We start from the raw sequence: 21577 nt of genomic DNA on the forward strand, positions 1-21577 counted from the left end.
ATGTCTTGTCCTGGGCTGCCTGAGGCTTTCTAACCCCGTGTGAGTCTTTGTCCTAAAGGAAGAGATTCCTTCGGCACAAGAATTCTGACATTTTCACCGTTTCTGATTATTTGTTTTTATAAAATATTTTTACAATGTGCCTGTCTTGCTAAGTTGTGTATGGGGAGTATGACAGCACAGTCAAGGCTTTTGAGCGGGATTTCACTTTGTAATGCTGTAGAGTCAATATTATGCACAGCAGCTGCTCCAGCCAGCCTGATGCAGGCCTGTGCTTCTCACACTGGAACTTCTGTACCCTCCCTTCAGGTTTATCCCCCCAACTCCCTCCATGGGACACTCCCTGCATGGGACACTTGCTTTTCTAGGTGTTAGAAACCATAGGATACATGTGCCTTATCTTCCTGAAGTCTATTTTATTAAGAAGTTCAATAAGGTGTTGGGGGTGAGTAATCATTACTTTCACATTCCTTTATAATGCACATTTGTGGCCAGGTGTGGTAATGCCAACACTTTGGGAGGCCGAGGCAGGTGGATTACCTGAGGTTAGGTGTTTGAGACCAGCCTGGCCAACATGGTGAAATCCTGTCTCTACTAAAAATACAACAATTAGCTGGGCATGGTGGTGGACGCCTGTAATCCCAGCCACTCGGGAGGCTGAGGCAGGAGAATCACTTGAACCCGGAGGGCGTCGGTTGCAGTGAGCCAAGATCGAAGCACTTCACTCCAGCCTGGGTGGAAGAGTGAGACTCTATCTCAAAAAAAAAAAAAAAAAAAAGCACATTTGTTGATAATATTTAAAATGTAAACTGTTATATAAGAAAACCCAGATTTCCAACTAAAGGATGGGAAGACTGAGCTGTGTTACGTCCGTATTCCTGCGGAGCCCTTTGGTGGACGGGATAGAGGCTGCCCCTACAGGCAGGGCTTGCTCTTTGTCCCAGTCGCTAGTACTTCCTAGTGCCTGTCACATCAGGCAGCTTCACTAGTTTGCAAACATGACCTCCCCTACTTGGCAGGCCCGGGGGTGTACCTCTCCTGCTTTAGGGCTTAGTTTTCTCATCTCTGTCACAGGAGGTTGAACTAGGTCAGGGGTGGAACTAGCATCTGCAAGGCTCTGAACTCCCATTCGGAGTGGGCATGAGAGTCCTGTCCACATGTATTTTAGAGAGTGTTTCACTATGGCACAAATACATTATTGCCTCATACTTTATTCTTCTGCAGACATATAATTCTAAAAAAAAGCCCCAAAGTTTTATTTTAGGATTTGTGTGTGTCTGCTTTTTATCTTGTCTGTGAGAAGCTAAATGGAAATTACCCCTTATTTCATTTCTATTAATTAGAATAAATTGAAGTTTGTGACTTGTCAAATTCTATACTGTCCAAAAAAGGTCACTTTGATGGATGAACCGACATAACTGGGCACCAGCTAGTCGTTCGTAGTGGAATGCCCCTGTGGTGCCCAGACTCAGGGTCCTGACACCCTCCTGGTTGTTGGTGAATTGCATCCTTTGATTTAGATCAAGTCAGTTGTGAAAACCATTTCTCTGATATAGAGTGACTCATTTTGTCGAATCTAATCCTTTGTTATGAAATCAGCTTTTTAAAAGACTGAATTGTTCTTTGGGGGGCAAGGCAAACCGTTAGTATGGGCATGGGTCCTGACAGAGTTGCCAAGAGGATGCATGTAAAAACCTTTGACTTCTAGCCTTGTGGCCCCTGCTGTCATCCACTAGGCTTTGCTGTGAGCACCTGCAGGGCAGGGGATGCCATGTGTTGGCCCTTGGACCTCTTTGGAAGGCTCCAAATAATGTTTCTCTTTCTGGCCCGGATTCTGAACAAATCAAACAGTAAGTAAAAGGAGCTGGAGAGACAGAGAAAGCTAGAGATCAGCATATCACCTTTATGAGCTTCTGTGAGTTATTGGAAGTGGAGGTGAGCAGGTCTGCGACTTGGGAAATTGGGGAGCAAGTGATGCTATTTACTGCAACCAGAGAATTCCGGTGGGTGATAGAGCATTCCGACCTTGTTTAGCGTGAGGGAGCTCTGGCCCTTGCCCTCTGCACTGGAGCCCCTTCTGCCTTCCCTGGGCCTCTGCTCAGCCCAGCTATGGCATGATGCCACACCTGCCTGCTTCCCAAGGCCAGGCCTCTATTGGCCGTTTGCGATGGCTGTACCCACGCCTCCTGCACATGTAAGCCTTTCCCTGCCTTCGCTTCACCAACAAGCTCCACTGTCACTGCCTGTGTAGTTTCAGAGCTTGGGGCCTGGACACTTGCTTTCAACACCCTTCCTCCCCTGCTGAGCATGAGTGAGAATTTGGGAAAACTCTTCCCTTCTCTGAGCTGTGTTTCTTCTCCTATAAAATGGAGGGTGTCCGTTTTCTATTCCTGCCTAACCAACCACACACATTGAGTAACACTGTCTCAGTGTCCATGGTCAGAAGTCCGGGCACAGCTTCACTGTGACCTATGCTCAGGGTGTTGCAGGCTGGCAATCAAGGTCTTGGCTGGGCTGCATTCTGCTCTGGAGCTTGGGGTCCTGGTCCAAGCTCATTCAAGCTGTTTGCAGAATTCACTTCTTTGTGGGTACAAGACTGAGGCCCTCAGCTCCTAGAAGTTTCCCTTCTACGTAGACGGTTTACAGCATGGCTGCTTGGTTCTTCAAAGCCAGCAGGAGACGGTCTCTGTCTTTAGGAAGGTTCCAGTGCTTTTAAGGAGTCAGGCCCACCCAGAAGAGTCTTCATTTTGATTAATTCAAAGTCAACTGATTAGTGACCTTAATTACATCATCAAGACACCCTCAGCTTTGCCATATAATGTAAACCAACCACAGGAGTGACTTAATCAGATTTATTCCCATGCTCAAAGGGCGGGAATTTATGTGGCGTGTGTATTGGGGACTGGGATTCAGGGTCCATTCTAGAATCCCGCTTACCCATGTGGAGTGAAGAGCAGCTCCCTCTGAGGGCATGAGTCTTACTGAGAAGTTGCGGGGAGGCTGTATGCAAATGCATCAGGAGCTGAGTAGAGGTAAGCTTCCTTTCTTTCCCCATGCAGGACCTCATGCTATGCAGGCATCCAAGCAGCCATTTCTTAACGCCTCTTTTGCTTCTCCTTACCCAGAGGATCTCCACTTGGGCCTGATTGCTGGTATTTTTTCTTCAGCGAAGTTGAGAATGAAAGACAGGGGAAATAATCTTGTGAGCCTGACAGCATGATCCATTGATAGTGAAGAGATTTCCATTTTTAAAAAAAAGTTCCATTTTTTACAGGCTGTTTTCTAGCAGTTTGATTTGCACATTTCCACCCCTGTAAATATTCTGCTTTAAGATTATTCTAGAAAACATTTAGATAACAGGGGGGGACAGGTTGGAACAGCATATTCCAGGGCTTAGTAACTTCATTATTGTCAGCTTGGTACTGTGTGTGTATGTCTATGTGTGCACGTTGTTTTTGCTGTGTGTGTATATGCTGTGTGTGCACATGTACTTGTGCCTTGTGTGTGTGCATGTTCTGTGCACATGTGTGCGTGTGCATATTGCATGTGTGTACATTGCATTACACATTGCGTGTGTGCATGTGCACAGATATGCGTACACATACTGCATGTGCATGTGTATATATATTGTCATGCATATGTGCATGCACTTGTGTGTTCATGTACACATTGTGTGTGCACATGTGCCTGTACACACTGCATTGCATGCACATGTAGGTGCATGTTCAGTGTTTCAGTTTCTCACACGCTCCCTCTCCTCTCTCCAGTCTGCTGTAGAGTGCAACAGCCTTCTGCGGACCCTCCATGGCCTGGAACAGGAGCACTTGAGGAAGTCTCTCGCTTTGCAGCAAGAAGAAGACTTTGCCAAAGCTCACAGACAGCTAGCTGTTTTCCAGAGAAACGAACTGCACCGTATCTTTTTTACCCAGATAAAAAGTGCTATTTTGAAAGGGGAATTGAAGCCAGAGGCGGCTAAAACGCTGCTGCAAAATTATTCTAAAATACAGGTAATGCCTCAAATCAGCCTGGCTGTGATGGAAAAGTAATTTTTCTTAATTGTTTCAGTAAGTGTCTCCTCTCTCAGAGTTCAGTCCTGCCTCTCCTTTGTACTGTGCACTAGTGAGCTTTCTCTTCTATTTCTTGATGTGTGGGTTTCCAGTAAGCAGGGAAAATGGTGGCTTGGAGTACAGGTCTTGAACTCAGGCTAACCTGGATTCGAATTTCAGTTCCACCGCCGGTCTACTGCGTGAACTTGAGCAAGTTACCTCACTTCTTTGAGTTTCCTCACCTATAAGATGAGTGTGATAGAATGCCCACACTCGCAACGGTGTGATGAAAATTTGATGAGCTGACTCATGGAAAGTTAGTGCTTGGCATAACATATGTTTAATGTATATAGCAGTGGAAAATAAATATAGGCCAGGCTTGGTGGCTTCCAGCACTTTGGGAGGCCAAGATGGGAGGATTGCTTGAGCCCAGGAGGTTGAGGCTGCAGTGAGCCATGATAGCACCACTGTGCTCCAGCCTGGGTGACAAAGCCAGACCCTGTCTCAAAATAAATACATATATATATATGTGTGTGTGTGTATATATATATATGCATGTATGTGTGCATGTATCGATGTAAATGTAGGGTTTAGTATCTGTGCCTGGATTTACTTGGAGGGATTTGTGTATTTTTGCATGTCAGCTTGAGTGAGAATGTTGTTAGTCCAACAGAATAATTTCTTAGGCAGTAGTGAAAATAGTCTATCTGAAACCGTGCACATCACTGTGGAATTTCTTAGGAGGCCTGTGTGAGGTATTTTACGTGCACAAGTGCATGCACACACAGGCACACAGAGTGACATCACTGCTTTACAAGAATGCACTTTGTTGTTTGGCTCCAGCACTATCCCTGGTGCTGACAGCTTGCTGTAGCTGATGGTAAGGGTGATTGTGAGCACACTCTTATTTTACTGTATGGAACTTTCTATCTCGAATGTCAGATGTTTGAGAAATGCAAATGTCATTGTTTAGACAGGCGGCCTCTTCCAGGTTTTGAGCCAACCTCTGTTTCTAAAACAGCAAGGGTACCTTTGAATAGTGCTGGAGGCCTTGGAGCAGCATCTGGCAGAGTCAGGTCCACAGGGGTTGATTCGTTCCTCAGTCCAGTAATGTGTTCACAGTCATGAGTGCATCCCTGTGGTTCTTGAGCAGTGCTTTTTCTGATGTAGTGGACACTGCTATCTCATTTTTATCTTTATAAGTGAAAATCGTTCCAGAAAGTTGGCTTGCTGGTGAATTTTCCCACTGTGAAATTCCCTGTTTGTACTAGAAGGACAGACTCCACCCATAGCAGAATGAGCCACATCCACCTAGGGGGAATCAGGGCTTAACGACCAGGCTTTGTTACTCCATTGTTAAGACAGTGGCGAAAGATGAACTGGAACATCCAGAGGAGGTGCGGGCACAGGCGGCCGTCCCTGCATCTGTGAGCAGGTCCTCAGCATTCTCCCAACTACTGACAAAGACAAAGGCTGGCCCTGCCCATCCTCCAGGGACCTGCAGCCAGCACCAAGTTGAGTGCATGAGGACTAAGACATTAGGGCCGTCCCAGGAGGAGACCTAGTAATCGTCACAAGCCTCTCCCTCCCAGAAGGCACGCAGGACATAAAGAGAACGAGCTCCCCGCTCCATTTAATCTAGGTTTTTCCTAGATTTATATACGCACATAAAGCACAAATTCTGTCGTGTTCGTAGCTTGGTATTCAGACATCATGGCATTACTTAGATATTTACAGAGTTGTTGTCATTTTACTCTCATGATGAGCAATGGCTGACTCTCAGTACCAGAGCGCTCAAGTTAAAAAGAATGCGTGCTCTTGTGAATGATATTATGCCGGAAGAAGTAACTCCACAGGTGATAACAGTACTACCATACAAGCTTTTTAGACCAGAGCTGTGAGAGTATTTAAGGATGCCAATTCTGAATTTCCTTACGACCCATCAACCAACACGCATGGATCCCATTCCGTGGAGAACAGGAGCATTGCCACAACCTTCCTATTGTATGGATTCTGGTGCCAGTGGCTCTTAGGGAGATGCTAGTGTGTGTGAAGCCACACCTGACTGACCACGCAGCTTTTCAACGACTGGATGGTGCTAATTCCCAAGTGCCGAGATGTGGAGATGTTACAGCTCTTATGTGGAAAGGAGAACGTCCATGCCGTCGTATGTTCCCCATTGAACAAAGCGTTGACACTTTTGGTTATCCATTGTATGGGTGATACTTCCACAGATGGAAAAAGGACAACCAAGCCAGTCCATAGAGTAGTTCTACTGATGTTCCTGGTCTAATTACTATGCCTCTGGTTAAAGTGGGATTTTTGGAAGCAGCCTATTATGATGTTAGAGCACAGGTCCTGGAATTAGACTGCTGAGTTCAAATCCCTGCTCAGCCTTTTGTCTGATGTGGACTCAGTTTCCTCATCTGTGAAATGGGAATAATAGTACTGTCTCCCTAGGTTAAGTTAGATGGGACATGAAACACTCTTGGCCCAGTGTTAGGTCCAGGGAACACACCTCACATTAGCTAGGTTATTACTCTCCTGTATTTGGTTGGGTTTTGTTCATTTTGCAGGCTGAGGGAAAACTTTCTTGCTTTCTTTGTGCCCACCCTGGTCTTGTCTTCTCTGTGGTGATGGGAGCTCCTTGGGGTTGGGCTGATGGCTGACTTATCCCAGAACTTTAGCACGTCCTCCTGGTGCTCAGCACTTGTGGGAACTCCACAGGTGGGAGGGGTGTGTGCATGGATGAAGGATAAATGAATAAGTGAAATTTATGTTCTACAGAGCAGTAAAGTTGTTTTGTTAACTCTTTACCATCTGGGTCTAGAATGCACCTTTTCAAAGCCCTCGTTTCTTAATTGTGTGTAATTTTCTCATAAGCCTTTGTTATAGGCAGGGAAGTTAAAGGTGTTAATTGTCATGTTTCTTTTCTTGTGTTTTTCTTATAAAAGGAAAAATAATATTTTAAATGTCTAGAAAGATTATGCTCTAAATTTTAATTAGGCATATTTTCTTGATTTTTTTTTTATTGACAGGAGAATGTAGAAGAGTTAATGGACTTTTTCCAGGCTAGTAAGAGGTATCATCTAAGTAAAAGATTTGGCCACAGGGAATATCTGGTTCAGAACCTCCAGTCATCAGAGACCCGTGTGCAGGGCCTTCTGAGCACCGCTGCAGCCCAGCTGACTCACCTCATTCAGAAGCATGAGAGGTACCACCCAACACTGTCCCAACAGTGCAAGTTGTCTTAGTCTGTTTTCTGCTGCTATGACAGAATACCACAGACTGGGTAATTTATAAATAGGAGAGATATATTTGGTTCACAGTTCTAGAGGCTGGGAAGTTCAAGATCTAATGAGGGCCTTCTTACTTCATCATAACATGGTAGAAAGGCATCATGTGGGAGGAAGTGCATGTGTGAGACAGAGTGAAAAAGGGGGTCAAACTCCTGTGATAACTAACACAGAAATGGCATTAATCCATTCATGAGGGTGGATCCCTCATGACCTAATCATCTCGTAAAAGTCCCGTCTCTTAATACTGTCACAATGGCAATTAAATTTCTAGTTTTGGAGGTGACATTCACACCATGGCACAAATGAACTGCCTGACACAAACCTTCCTCACTGGAGACCTACTACTTCTGTTTATTCAGCATATGTGCTGACTGCTCCTCACTTATTATTTCTAAAGAAGAATTATCTTGTAAAAATCCTTTGTGTTACAGAATTCTAAAAGCATATGCAATAGTCTAGACAACTGTATAATGAACCCCCCTCATGGCCAATTTTGATGTAGCTACACGTCCCCACACAGGATTATTCTGAAGCAGAATCCCAACAACATATTCTGGAGAAATCAGTGATGAGGCTCACGTCGACCATGTGATGGAAGAGCCTACTTCTCTTTAAGATCTAGCACACTGCTGGCTCTTGCATTCACCTTTGACACTAAATACAAACACAGAGATGCTTGTCTCGGATTCCAAATGGCTTTTCAGAGCAGCACCTGGGATTCCGTGTGGTCAGGTATATGGTGATGTCACAGAGTTCTAAGTGCCGTCCCTTGCCTCTCTCCAGCATTCCTTCTCAGCTATTCTTTGAGGTGACTTAATTGTAAAGAACAAAATTTATTCTTTTAGGTTACAGGAAGCTCTGAAATGAATAGGGACATGACTATAAAATGGCTTTCTTATGACAATCTGTTGTTTTACTGTGGTTCTGCTACTTAAGTAACCTTATTGGGACTTTGACCCTCTCCTGCTCTGTTTAATGAGGATTTGGTAAGGTGCAAATTATGCAGACACTCCCCACCTAAAGATGCTAATGAATTTATCACTGCAATTTACTTGGCATTCCTGATTTTAATTTGCACTCAAGTGAAAGAAACAGTTCTTTGCCTTGAAATTAAGGGCCCACCAGCTGGTTGTGAGCAGTCACCAGGGAAAGATGCTTCATCTCTTCTTTTCAAATTCTATTTTAAAAGACATAATTATCCTTCACCTGTTCATTCCTTCAAGGAACCTCCGTTGAGAGTCTTCCCTGGGCCAAGCTGGGGACTCAGCCCAGCGATACAGGCAGTCTAGGAATGATAGTGGTGATGCTAGTAGCAGAATGTACTTGTCAGGGTGCTCCAGGGAAACAGAACCAACAGGATATATAAACATATAGACAGCATCGTCTGCTGTTTCCAGCTTGCCATACAAATAGCTTCCTATATAAATAGGAACTAGCTCAAGCAATTATGGAGGTTGAGAAATCCCCTTGTCTGCTGCCTGCAAGCCGGAGATCCAGGAAAGCCAAGGGTGTAATTCAGTCCAAATCTGAAGGCCTGAGAACCAGAGGGAGCTGCTGGTGTAAGTCCCAGTCCAAGGGCAGGAGAAGAGATGAGAGATCCCACTGTAAGTTGTAAGGCAGAAAAAAAGGGACAGATTCCTCTTTCCTCTGCCTCTGTGTTCTATTCAGGACCCCAGCATATTGGATGATGCCCGCTCACACTGGGGAGGCCCATCTGCTTTACTGAGTCCACTGATTCAAATGCTGACCTCCACTGGAAGCACCCTCACAGCACACCCAGAAAGAACATTTCATCTGGGCCCATCAAACTGGTCCATAAAATTAACTGTCACACAGAGGATTCCCTGCTTTTGCCTCTTTGACTTTGTTTGTGCTGTTCTGGATTTTTAATCCACCAGGATTTTTAATCCACCATCTCCCCTTGGAAACTTCTGTCTGCACCAGAGTGGTGCTCTCAAATGTTACTTTCTCCCAGAACTCTTGCCCACTTCCACCGTAATAACGTCTCTCTTGTGTTGAGCTTTCTCTGCCCTTATGCTGCTAGTACTTTAATAATGTCTTTGCTGCCCATTCTCCTAATTCTTCTGGAGGGTAAAGATTTTCTGATTCAAACCAAACTAATATGGAGATGAATGCTCAGGCACAATAGCAGTTAAGCTACAAGTGAGTTTGGAGACCACATTCCTAACTTTACATCCTTTCCATCTAGAGCAGGGTACCTGGATGAAGACCAAATGGAAATGCTATTGGAGCGGGCTCAGACAGAAGTCTTTTCAATCAAGCAGAAGTTGGACAATGACTTAAAGCAGGAAAAGAAAAAACTCCAGCAAAAATTAATAACTAAGAGAAGACGAGAGTTGCTACAAAAGGTATATAAGGCATGATGCTATTTATTCTTTGCATAAGCACTTTCTAATACCTATCAAGTGGAGGTACTGTGCCAGACATTGCCATTGATGCACTAGGATCAGAAGGGCAGCTGGGCAGGCACCATGATGTGCCATCTACTGTTGATTGGTAGCGACTTTTCGGAATGCTGTGTTCAGCAGGATGCTACAGTTCTTATCCAGCCCAAGCACAGCAGAGGATCATGGTAGACTAGTAATGTCTGCATGGACAAGGGAATTAGGAGTGCTGGTTTGTTGCGGGAAGTCAGGGACTCCGAACAGAGGGACCGGCTGAAGCTGCGGCAGAAGAACATAATTGTGAAGATTTCGTGGACATTTATTAGTTCCCCAAATTAATACTTTTATAATTTCTTATTCCTGTCCTTACTGCAGTCTCTGAACATAAATTGTGAAGATTTCATGGACACTTGTCACTTCCCCAATCAATACCCTTGTGATTTCCTATGCTTGTCTTTACTTTAGTCTCTTAATCCGGTCATCTTTGTAAGCTGAGGAGGATGTATGCCGCCTCAGGACCCTGTGAGGATTGTGTTAACTGCACAAATTGTTTGTAGAGCATTTGTACTTGAACAATATGAAATCTGGGGCACCTTGGAAAAAGAACAAGATAACAGCAGTGTTCAGGGAACAAGGGAGATAACCTTAAACTCTGACTGCCGGTGAGCCAGACGGAACAGAGTCATATTTCTCTTCTTTCAAAAGCAAATAGGAGAAATATCACTGAATTCTTTTTATCAGCAAGGAACATCCCTGAGAAAGAGAATGCGCCCCTGAGGGTAGGCCTCTAAAATGGCCGCTTTGGGGGCAGCTATCTTTTACGGTTGTAGACAAAGGGATGAAATAAGCCCCGGTCTCCTGTAGCACTCCCAGGCTTATTAGGCCGAGGAAATTCCCACCTAATAAATTTTGGTCAGACCAGTTATCTGCTCTCAAACCCTATCTCCTGGTAAGATGTTATCAATGACAATGCGTGCCCGAAACTTCATTAGCAATTTTAATTTCTCCCCGTCCTGTGGTCCTGTGATCTTGCCCTGGCTGCATTTGCTTTGTGATATTTTATTACCTTGTGAAGCATGTGATCTCTGAGACCCACATCCTATTCATACACTCCCACCCATTTTGAAAATCACTAATAAAAACTTGCTGGTTTTATGGCTCAGGAGGCATCACGGATCCTGCCGACATGTGATATCTCCCCCAGACACCCAGCTTTAAAATCTCTCTGTTTTGCACTCTTTCCCTTTATTTCTCAGGCCGGCCGACACTTAGGGAAATAGAAAAGAACCCACGTTGAATATCAGGCGTGGGCTTCTCCTGATACTGGTTTGAGTGACTAATGATGATGGTAGGTGCTAACATTTGTTGGGTGCTTACTTAGCACTGTGCTAAGCATGTTATATAAGATATCTTGTTTAATCTTTACATTAACCCTATGAGGGAGATACCACTGGGTTTGTGTGTGTGTGTGTGGTCAAGGTCAATTATCTAGTAAGTGGCATGCATGGCATATATTTGGGGACTCTAAGAATATGATGAGGCTGGAGTGTGCAGAGGGACTAGGGTAGGCCCCAGAAGGGAATGCAGCAGCATGTCAATGGGGGCATGGTGTGCCGGGCTAAGGGGTTACCCTCCATCCAAGGATACTGAGGAATGTTGAAGGGTCTTCAGGAGGTGAGAGAGACATCAGATCTGTGATTTAGGAAGCTGAGGTGAGCACCTTGTCAGATGGAGTTGAGGAACCTGGGAATATAAACCCCATGGGAGGTTCTGGTACTTGTCCAGGTGTGAGCGAATGAAGGCCTAAACTGGCGCAGACCCCTGAGTACAGGGGATAAGGACAGATTCAGGGAATGTATAGGGCATGCAGGGTGACACCCAAGTAGTTCGTTGGTATGATTTGCAGGGAGGGGATGAATAATAACTTTCAGATTTGATCAATGGAAACTCTGCTCTTTATTACTAAGTTTGGAACCCAACAGAAAGCCGTGATTCTGACCTTGATCACTGATGCATACCCCATCTTTGAGCATCACACCATTCATCTCTGAGCCACTGGTTAAGGGATTAAAACAGTGGGGCCCAGGGCTCCATTTCCCTACTGTCTTGCCTGAAGGTCAGTGTCTAGAAAGAAGGATGAACTCCACATCCTATAGGAGATTCTGGCAGTCTTCTGTGACTATTATTTCTTGCAGCTACTGTTGATAAACATTACAAGTGGCCCAGAATTAGGATGTAGCTCCATGAAGGCAAAAACTTAGGTTGCATCCCCACTGTTGAGAACACTGCCTGACACCTGGTAGGTGCTCAATAGATATTTGTAGAATGAATGAATTGACACTCTCTGGTCACCAGGACCCATAAACACAGGTTATGGTATACTAGTAATGTCTGCATGGGCAAGGAAATAGGAGTGCTGGTTTGAGTGACTAATGATAATGGTTGGTGCTAACATTTATTGAGTTCTTACTTTGGAAGAGCATCTTATGTTCTCTCAAAATAGAGCTGAGAGGCCGGGCGCAGTGGCTCACGCCTGTGATCCCAGTGCTTTGGGAGGCCAAGGCGGGTGGATCACGAGGTCAGGAGATCGAGATCATCCTGTCTAACATGGTGAAACCCCGTCTCTACTAAAAAATACAAAAAATTAGCCGGGTGCGGTGGTGGGCCCCTGTAGTCCCAGCTACTCAGGAGGCTGAGGCAGGAGAATGGCGTGAACCCGGGAGGCGGAGCTTGCAGTGAGCCAAGATTGCACCACTGCACTCCAGCCTGGGCCACAGAGCCAGACTCCATCTCAAAAAAAAAAAATAGACCTGAGACTATCTGTGGACCCACTGTTATAAAGAGCACCATAATGGACATCTTTATGCATCTCAATTTTTTTCCCCACCACGGGGCCTTTGCACCAACTGTTCTTTCTCCCAGGAATGTTCTTTCCCCATTTCTTAACCTGATTCAGATGAGACCTCCTTCCTTAGGTCTCACTTAGATCTTCTTCCTTAAAAGCTTCGCTGACCTCCTCATTTAAGTTGTCTCTCAATGATCTTAGCTTTTTGATTCCCCTTTATAATATTATAGCTTGCAGATCCTGTGTACCTAGCACATAGTAATAACACTAACAGATATTTATTGGCATAAACTATGTCAGGCACTTTTCTATGAGCTGTACATGTGTGAAGTAACTCACATAATCCTCACAACTATTCTGAAAGGGAGGTCCTATTATTGTCCCCATTTTACCAATCAGATAGGGAAATGGAGGCACAGAGAGGGTAAAATACCTGCTTTGGATCACTCAGCTTGTGAATGGGGGACCCAGGACCCGAACCCAGGCGGTCTGTCTCCTGGGCTTTACCTACTCAATAAATACATGTTTAATGAATGGTGAACACATAAGGATTCTACCATATTTTTTTTAAAAAACAGTAACTTTCTAGACCTGGCACAATGGTTCACAGCTATAATCCCAGCGCTTTAGGAGGCTGAGGTGAGTAGATCACTTGAGGTCAGGAGTTCAAGAGGAGCTCGGCCAACATGGTGAAACCCCAACTCTACAAAAAATACAAAAATTAGCTGAGTGTGGTGGAACACACCTGTAATCCCAGCTACTGGGGAGGCTGAGGCAGTAGAATCACTTGAACCTGGGAGGCGGAGGTTGCCGTGAGCCAAGGTAGTGCCACTGTACTCCAGCCTGGGCGACAGAAGGAGACCCTGTCTCAAAAATAAATAAATAAATAATAAATTTAAAAATAAAATAATTTTTTAAAAAATTAGCCTGGCATCATGGTGCACGTGCCTATAATTGCAACTACTTGGGTGTTTGAGGCACAAGAATTGCTTGAACCCAGGAGGTGGAGGTTGCAGTGAGCCAAGATCGCACCACTGCACTCCAGCCTGGGTGACAGAGCGAGATTCCATCTAAAAAATAAATAAATAAATAAATAAATAAATAATAAACAGAATAACTTTCCAAATGTGAGATTGTTGGGGCAAAGGCTATAAACATTCTGTGCCTCCTGCACCAAAGTGTTTCAGCCAAAGGGCTGTACTCGCCAAGCCCCGCCCCCACTTAATTTTCTTTTCTGAAACTCCAGCACCGGGAGCAGCGGAGGGAGCAGCTCTCCATCAGCGAGGCCTTCCAAGCGGTTGAGGATGCCGGCCAGTACCTGCGCCAGTGGAGGAGCCTGATGGAGGAGCAGGGCGCCGCCCTGGAGGAGCTGCAGGAGCGTCTGGACCAGGCTGCCCTGGACGATCTCAGGGCCCTGACCCTCTCGCTGTTTGAGAAGGCCACCGACGAGCTGCGGCGCCTGCAGAACTCAGCCATGACCCAGGAGCTGCTCAAGCGCAGCGTGCCCTGGCTCTTCCTACAGCAGATCCTGGAGGAGCATGGCAAGGAGATGGCCGTGCGGGCGGAGCAGCTGGAGGGGGAGGAGAGGGACAGGGACCAGGAGGGTGTCCAGAGTGTGAGGCAGAGACTGAAGGACGATGCTCCTGAGGCCGCCACGGAGGAGCAGGCGGAGCTGAGACGCTGGGAGCACCTGGTCTTCATGTGAGTGCTCCTGCGCGTCCTAATCACACCTCCCCACCCCATTGATGCCAGGGAGATTCCTCCTCTGTGGTGGTGGGGATGGCCAAGCATGAGATACCTGGCACCAGACAGGTGACATTACCAGCGTTAATTAGTCATAGGAACTCACGCCCCCGGGGGAGGACCTCGAATGTCACACAGGACCCTACAGAGATTGAGCAGAGTGCAGAACCAGGACCATAGGGTTTGTAGTAACAAGAGGATGGGTGGCCCCTGGCTTCCAAGGGAAAATGTGATTAGCTTGTCTGAATAATTCCCTGGGCTGAATAACTCCAGGGAGCTGAGTACTCAGGGATAAATGCTGGTTCCCCTAATAAGAAATGTCCCCTGGGGAGGGGACATGATCCACAGGAACAGAGGGGGAAGGGGAGCTTGTGGTTAGGCCATTCCAGGCCCTGCTGGTTTCACCAGGCATCAAGGCTGCTCATGATCTTGACCTTCATGTTAGTTCTTCCACCATACTACGTCATCCTTTCACCTGGCCCTTTCATCCCTGGTCCATTTCTCGGACTATGTATCTTTATTATTAATTCAGGAACCATGTAATGACTTCCGCTTCTGAGTGGGATGCAGTGGACCACACCTAACACTCCTGCTGCAGTAATTAGAAAATAATGGATACATTTATTTTTAATATTTAGTTTATTTTTTGTAGAGGGGGGGTCTCACCCTGTTGCCCAGGCTGGTCTCGAACTGCTGGGCTTAGGCAATCCTCCCGCCTCAGCCTCCCAAGATAAATTTCACCAGTAATTTTTTAAAGACATGGGAGAGTGGTGGAAACAATGAAGACAAGTTGGAGTCGTATTCCAGAGGGGCCAGTGCCCACAGTCCTTTACTTCCCTGAAACATTTGCCAGTTCTTTGTGCAGCTAGGATTTGGCCTGGCCCAGGAAGGGAGCCTTTTGTGCTGTAATAGAGACCAACAGAGCTTTTGGTGGTTGTTTGTGGCTGGCAACAGATTGGAAACTGGAGGGACCTCTAACATAGCCAGTGTAGAATGAGACATGGGCGATGTGGACCAAAATACCCAGGACCACCACTTACATTTGTGCAACTTGTTTAACCTCTCTGGGCCTCAGCTTTCCCGCTTGTAAAATGAAGACCACAAAAACGAAATCAAATCATTTAAGGTGCTTTTGGCATTACAGTGACACTATCGAGTAGTTTAAATGTGAAGACAATGTTTATATAAGAGCCTGGGCTCATCTTGGACGCTTTAAAGGACACAGGATCTGTCTTCAATTTCCCTCCTCCCTTGTAGAAGTTATCTCCTAGAATCTTGCTGGCCTCCGTGATTTAACGTCCTTTCCTTTCCCACACAGTTTTCATCCCCAGAGTCTGACCTTGCTACCAGGAAAATAGGTCCCCAGGTGTTTGCAAAGATTGATACTGTCTTGGTTTGCATTAAGTGAAGTTTGGCCCTTTCCCATCTCTCTCTTTTGTGATTCTGGCCTCATTTATTTTTTAATGCTTGTTAGCTTTTGCTTTCTTGACAAGGAAAACAAGATGCTGTCTTCTCTTAGTCCATAAAAATCAGATCCTTAAATGCCATTTCTTATTCCCATGAATTGCCCTCAACAGTATTTATTCAGCTTAGCCTACATTCCAGAAAATTCTCCTCTCATGTTCAAATTTACTTTGGACTCTTCGTAGCAAGTGAATTAACTTTGGCATTCCTATTACCAGCTGGTCATTTTCTTCAACTTCATTTGGATTCATTTTGCAGGGAGTATTACCAAAGCCACTGCTGATTTAGCCATTTAACGGGAAAAAGAGAACTCTCACTTGGCTATCAGAAAAGTGTATGATTTTTCCAAGGGTTAAAGAGGATCAACTCGCAATGCGAGTTTGCTCATATACTTTGCTTATTTAAGATTCTAAAAGGTTGCAGCCTTTATTTCCAAGGCATTATGCAAAAATGGCTTTGCACAATAGATTTGAAACACATTTTTAGAAGCTTTCCAATTTCAACCAAGATGGGGTTGCTGTAAAACTAGTTGGCTAAAGTAGGAATTAATGAGGAATATCTTTGCAAGAGAAAGCGTGTCTTCGAGCCTTCTTTCCTGAGTTCCTGTCTTGATTTCAAACTCCTTCAGGGCAAAGATCTCGCCTCCTCTATTTCTGTATTCTCTTGGCACTTACGTAACAGAGGATTAAGACAAGAGTGCTCAGGGCCGATCTGGTTTGAAAGTGACAGGAATAATGGCAGAGTCATCTCAGAGTTGCTTTTACTTTGGGTTCGGCATAATCAGCAAACAGTGGGGCGAAGGCTTTGCACAAGGGAAGGTGCAAGGGGGTTGCTGCAGTTTCCAAAGGTTGCTTTAAAAATCGTTGGGCCCCATGAAGTGAGGAACCCAAGATGGGTGTCACATGACATGGGGTCAGGCCTCAGACTGTTTTCAGCAGAGGGTCCGTGTAGTCTCTGAAGGTCTCCTTCTCTTTCCAGAGACCTTTCTGGCAGAGCCACAGCCCCACATTCCCACACTGAGATTTGGGTATGGTAAACCTGACTCTGGCCAACCACGTTGGGTGTTCTGCAGATAATTCTGAATTTTAAAGCATCCGTCGATGCTGGCTGCATTGACAGAACATTACCAGAACATTCAAACAAATCTACAGAGAATCTTTGTTCATTGAATAATTCTGTCCAGACTTTCTGAGCAGATTTCCTCTTATATCTCATGGGCCAGAACCAGCCCCGTTGAGGCTGAGAAAGCAATTGTGTGGCCATTCTCTCCATTAGAGTGGGCTATGGGCCTTGCTGGAAAGGAAGAGGGACTGTTCATTTCCTTGTCTGTAATTTGGTGTAAGGAACAGCAATGATGTAGGTCATTGCATTTGTTTCTGAGCACTACCGTAACAAAGTACCACAAACTGGGTGGCTTAAAACAACAGAAATGTGTTCTCCCACTGTTCTGAAGACTGGACGTCCAAGATCAAGGCATTGGCAGGACCGTGCTCCCTCTGAAGGCACCAGGGGAGAATCTGTTCCATACCTTTACTGCTGGTGTTTCTGGCAATTCTTGGCATTCATTGGCTTGTAGATGTCACACCCCAATCTCTGTCTCCGTGTCAGATGGCCTCCCTGTGTGTTTGTCTCTTTTCTTATAAGGACACCAGTCATACTGCATTAAGGGTCCACTGTGCTCCAGTATGGCCTCATTTTAGCTCACTTCTTAATTACATTTGTAAATACCCTATTTCCAAATAAACCGACATTCACAGGTCCCAGGTTAGGACTTGAATATATCTTTTTGGGAGCCATAATTCAATCCATAACACTAAGTCACTCAGCATGGTTCCCAGCATGGAATCGGTTTTCACTGAATGACAGCTGTCAATCATTACCCTTCGGAACCAATCACAAGGGACTCCCATTTCCCTGACCCCCCTGAGCTGAGTATTGTGCGTCTCTCCTCTGTCCATTGGACCTACATAGAGAATGCTGCCGACCAGGCTCCGCAGACAGTGCTTTGTTTACGTGTCTGTTTCTGAAGCGAGACCAGGTTAATTGAAAGTCATGGGCACTGGAAGGCCTGTTGCCTCCTCAAAGACACCCTCACAGCCTGACTTCATCCAGCTCTTGTTCTTAGCTCCAATACAATGTCCTGTGCAGCACGACGTGCATTAGGTGCTCAAGGAATGCCTGTGGCAGGAATGCATGATTAGGGAGCCAAGGTTTTTTTGCAGACCTAGATTTGAGGAATGAGCTTTGCATCTTCAGCTTCATCACCCCAGCCCAGCCCCCAGGCTTTCTCTGTGTAAGAGCATGTCTCTGTTCTTCCTTCCAGGAAGCTCTGCTCCTCAGTCTTCTCCCTGTCTGAAGAGGAGCTGCTCCGGATGAGGCAGGAGGTCCATGGCTGCTTTGCTCAGATGGACAGGAGCTTGGCCCTCCCCAAAATCCGGGCCCGAGTTCTGCTGCAGCAATTTCAGACTGCGTGGCGAGAAGCAGAGTTCCTGAAGCTGGACCAGGCCCTGGCTGCCCCCGAGCTGCAGGTAGGATGGACGTGTCAGTGGCCTCTCGATTATAGAAGCAGGGCTGTCTCCCAGCTGCTGAGCCTACAGGGTCTGGCCTCTCCACCACCCTGAGTCCATCTCACCTCATGCTCGCCTATCCTCTCCTCTCTGGCCGCATTGGTGTCTAGCTATTCCGGGAATCTCCAGGGTTGTCCCAACTTTAAAGTTTATAGTGGACACCGCTGGTGCTGTGCCCTGATCCTGACACCTGGGCTGTTGCACCATCCACCAGCAGCCTCGCCCAGCCACAATCTTCTCCTGATGGAAGCTGCCTGGCCTGAGATACTACTCTGTCTCTCCTGCCCGCTCCTCCAGCCACAGCTAATGACTGACTCTGGGTACAAAAGGCCTTTCTATATGGCATGGAGGAGGGATGCTCAGCTCAGCTCAGGTGGGTCAGGGAAAGAGGGGCTCTTGCACAAGATCTTAAAGGATGATGACTGGCAGCTGCCTTTTAATGAGCAGCTATTATGTGCCTGAGGGCAGACAACTCTTTGGTGCAGTTTTTGCTTCAAAGCCCCCAGGGACCAATTTAGGCTCAACTTCACCTGAGACCACAGCCTTACTTGGCTCTTCCCTTTCCTGTCCTGTTCCCTTGTTCCCCAAGAGGTTGATCCTAAAGAGACCTCCTTCAGGAAACCACGTGCACCTAATCCCTGCCTCAGGCTCTGCTTCTGGGGCTCCCAACATAAAATAAGGCCTTCGAACCTCTGTTTTCTCTGCCATGTATACGCTTTGTAGCCCATTGTGGTCTCGGCTCAAATGCCACCTCCACCAAGAAGCCCTCCCTGAGCACCTGTCTAAAATTACCCTCTCCCTAGGCATTCTTTATCACATGCTGGGCTTCATGATTTTATTTGTCATTATCTGAAATGTGCTGGTTCCTTGACTTCCCGTTTGTCTGTGCTTTCACTAAAAATAAACTCCCCGGCCCATTCAGCACTCAAGAGTGCCAAGTGCATAGCAGGTGTGCAGTCAATTTTGTTGGCTTAAACATCCCACCAGCCAAGCACCAGGTGTGTGCAAAACACATCTGAGACTTCTCTTAAGGTAATAATAGTTGAGACTGAAAACATATTAAAATCACCGAAGCTGACATCATCTCCCCTGAAGTTCACAGCAGTGCTAAGAGGTCGATATGGTGTCCCATTTTACAGATGAGAAAACAGGCCAGCAGAGGAAAAGGGAGTAGCCCTATGGGAGGTAGAGAACTGGGCTGGGAGCTGGTGTTTCCTGACTTTAAACTCACTTCTTTTCCTTTAGAGAAAGAAAAAAACTCAGACACATCCTTTCTGAATATAAACCAGTGGATGCAGAAACCACTTGGAAGCTTTGTCATTCTTTTAATGTTTTTTTAAAGTACTGTTGTTTTTTTTCCTACTTCTGTTCTTACAAGGATGTAGGAGATACAGAATAAGAGTAATGGGTAAATTATAAAATTTTTAAATAATTTTGAACAATGGGGGAAAATAATTTTCACTTCACCGAAGTGAGGGGAGGGAGTCCATGAGCTGCTGGTTCACCTGCCTTGAAGCTGGTGAGTCCCGGCAGGAACGAAGTTTCTACTTTCAAAGTTGCCCAAGGTGCTTGGTTTTCAGATGGAAATGGCTTTGGCCATTGCCTCAGAGGAGGCAGATGTCATGAAAGTGCTCGCTCCACATTCTCCAGAGGGAAGTCTGAGCCAGCACGGTCAGGCTTTTGCACCGATGGAGCCACAGCTCCCTTCACTTGCTCAGTCCCGAGATAGCAGCAGAGAAGGTGGCGGGAGAGCCTGCTCTCAGTTTCCTAAGCACCAAGGCCTGGGGAGAAAATTGTTGTTTTAGTCTTCATGTTTTCATCTGTAAAATGGGTATCATGAGGATATATGGGGCCAGGTGGAGCAGTGTTAGTGGATGCTTAGTGCATTCTCCATCCCTTGGCCGTCCTCACCCACCTGTCGTGTCACCACCAGAGAACCCCTGCATTTCTTCCCCGCACACTTCTCTTTGATCTAGGCCCGCAAAACAGGTAGTGTCCACTGTTTGACCTCATCTGCTGGTGGCCCCCAGGGCTCCCAGACCATTCACGGACATGAGTTTCAAAGGCACTTGCAAATTCTAAAGAGATGTGCAAGTCAGATTCACCACCCTCTTCCTTCAGCCCTTTCTGTGGCTCTCTGAGCTGGGATCCAAGTTCCAACATGACCTCAAGGCTCCCTGTGGACTGGGCCCTGACCAGACTCATGCTGGGAAGGGTCTCAGGAGAGAGGGAAGGTGGGGAGGGGAATCCTGACTTGTAGCATTCACCCATTTCCATGGTGTAAATCCTCCTCCCAAGGCCAGTTTCAGGCTACCAGCTTGACATCACCGCCTGGTAGTTGGGCAGAGATGTGCACGATGGGCTCCCTGCCTGGCCCTCTCTGGGAATATCCCCTCCCAACCCCAGTCTGTACCCTGGGCTTCCAGGTCCTGTCTGCCAACATGGCTCTGCTCCTAGTGTCCTTATTTAGTTTCCAGGTTTTCAGGCTGTTTTCTCCACTGTCATGGAAGCATTGCAAGAACAGGGACCTCATTCGTCACATCCCCTTCTCAGAGAGGCTGACAGGTCTGAGGTCCCACGGCTAGTTAGGAGGTGGACACAGCTTGGTTCTGCTGTCTGACTGCAGAGCTGAGGTTCTGCGCACCAGATTGTGTGAAGATCAAAGGCTCTGAAACCGAGCTCCTTCCAGAAGAACATACCTCTCTCCTCCCGTCTCTGGCTTAAGGCAGAGATTCGCAGTTCTGGCAGCTGCAGAAACTTCTCTTGACCTGCAAAGCTCTGGGGGGCTGCATGGACTTGCTGGTGATAGCCTTCTTACTAGTGTCTTCCCCAACCCCTCTCCAGCAACAGTCCAAGGTGAGAAAGTCACGGTCCAAGAGTAAAAGCAAGGGAGAGCTTCTGAAGAAGTGCATCGAAGACAAAATTCACCTCTGTGAGGAACAGGCCTCTGAAGACCTGGTGGAAAAGGTCAGTACTTGTGCTTCACCCACTGTTTCTCTCTGCACATGGCGGGGCTGGCAGCTGACATATATGCAGGTACACAGAGCCATGCGTTTCCACCCAACCACTCACTCACTCACTCACTCAGGTGCTACAGTAAGAAAGAGTTGGAAGACCCTCCCCCTGGGCCTTTCCCCTGTGCATTGTGCTTGGAACCCTCTCCCTCCACTTCTCAGCCTGGGGATCTCACCAGATCCTTCAGGCTTCCCCT

General features: G+C 46.4%; 1 protein-coding gene across 2 annotated transcripts in view; it reads left to right on the plus strand.

Moving 5' to 3' along the window:
* Positions 1 to 21577, plus strand: part of EVC2 (EvC ciliary complex subunit 2) — a 146331-nt gene that overhangs the window by 72533 nt on the left and 52221 nt on the right. For both annotated transcript variants that reach the window (XM_025386758.1, XM_025386757.1), the window contains exons 11-16: positions 3765 to 4004; positions 7082 to 7257; positions 9552 to 9711; positions 13839 to 14293; positions 18123 to 18327; positions 21211 to 21333. In XM_025386758.1, the coding sequence (XP_025242543.1) occupies positions 3765 to 4004; positions 7082 to 7257; positions 9552 to 9711; positions 13839 to 14293; positions 18123 to 18327; positions 21211 to 21333 (1359 nt within the window). The remainder of the gene's footprint in view (positions 1 to 3764; positions 4005 to 7081; positions 7258 to 9551; positions 9712 to 13838; positions 14294 to 18122; positions 18328 to 21210; positions 21334 to 21577) is intronic.

Source organism: Theropithecus gelada, chromosome 5, assembly GCF_003255815.1.
Source record: "Theropithecus gelada isolate Dixy chromosome 5, Tgel_1.0, whole genome shotgun sequence".
Classification (NCBI taxonomy): Eukaryota; Metazoa; Chordata; class Mammalia; order Primates; family Cercopithecidae; genus Theropithecus; species Theropithecus gelada.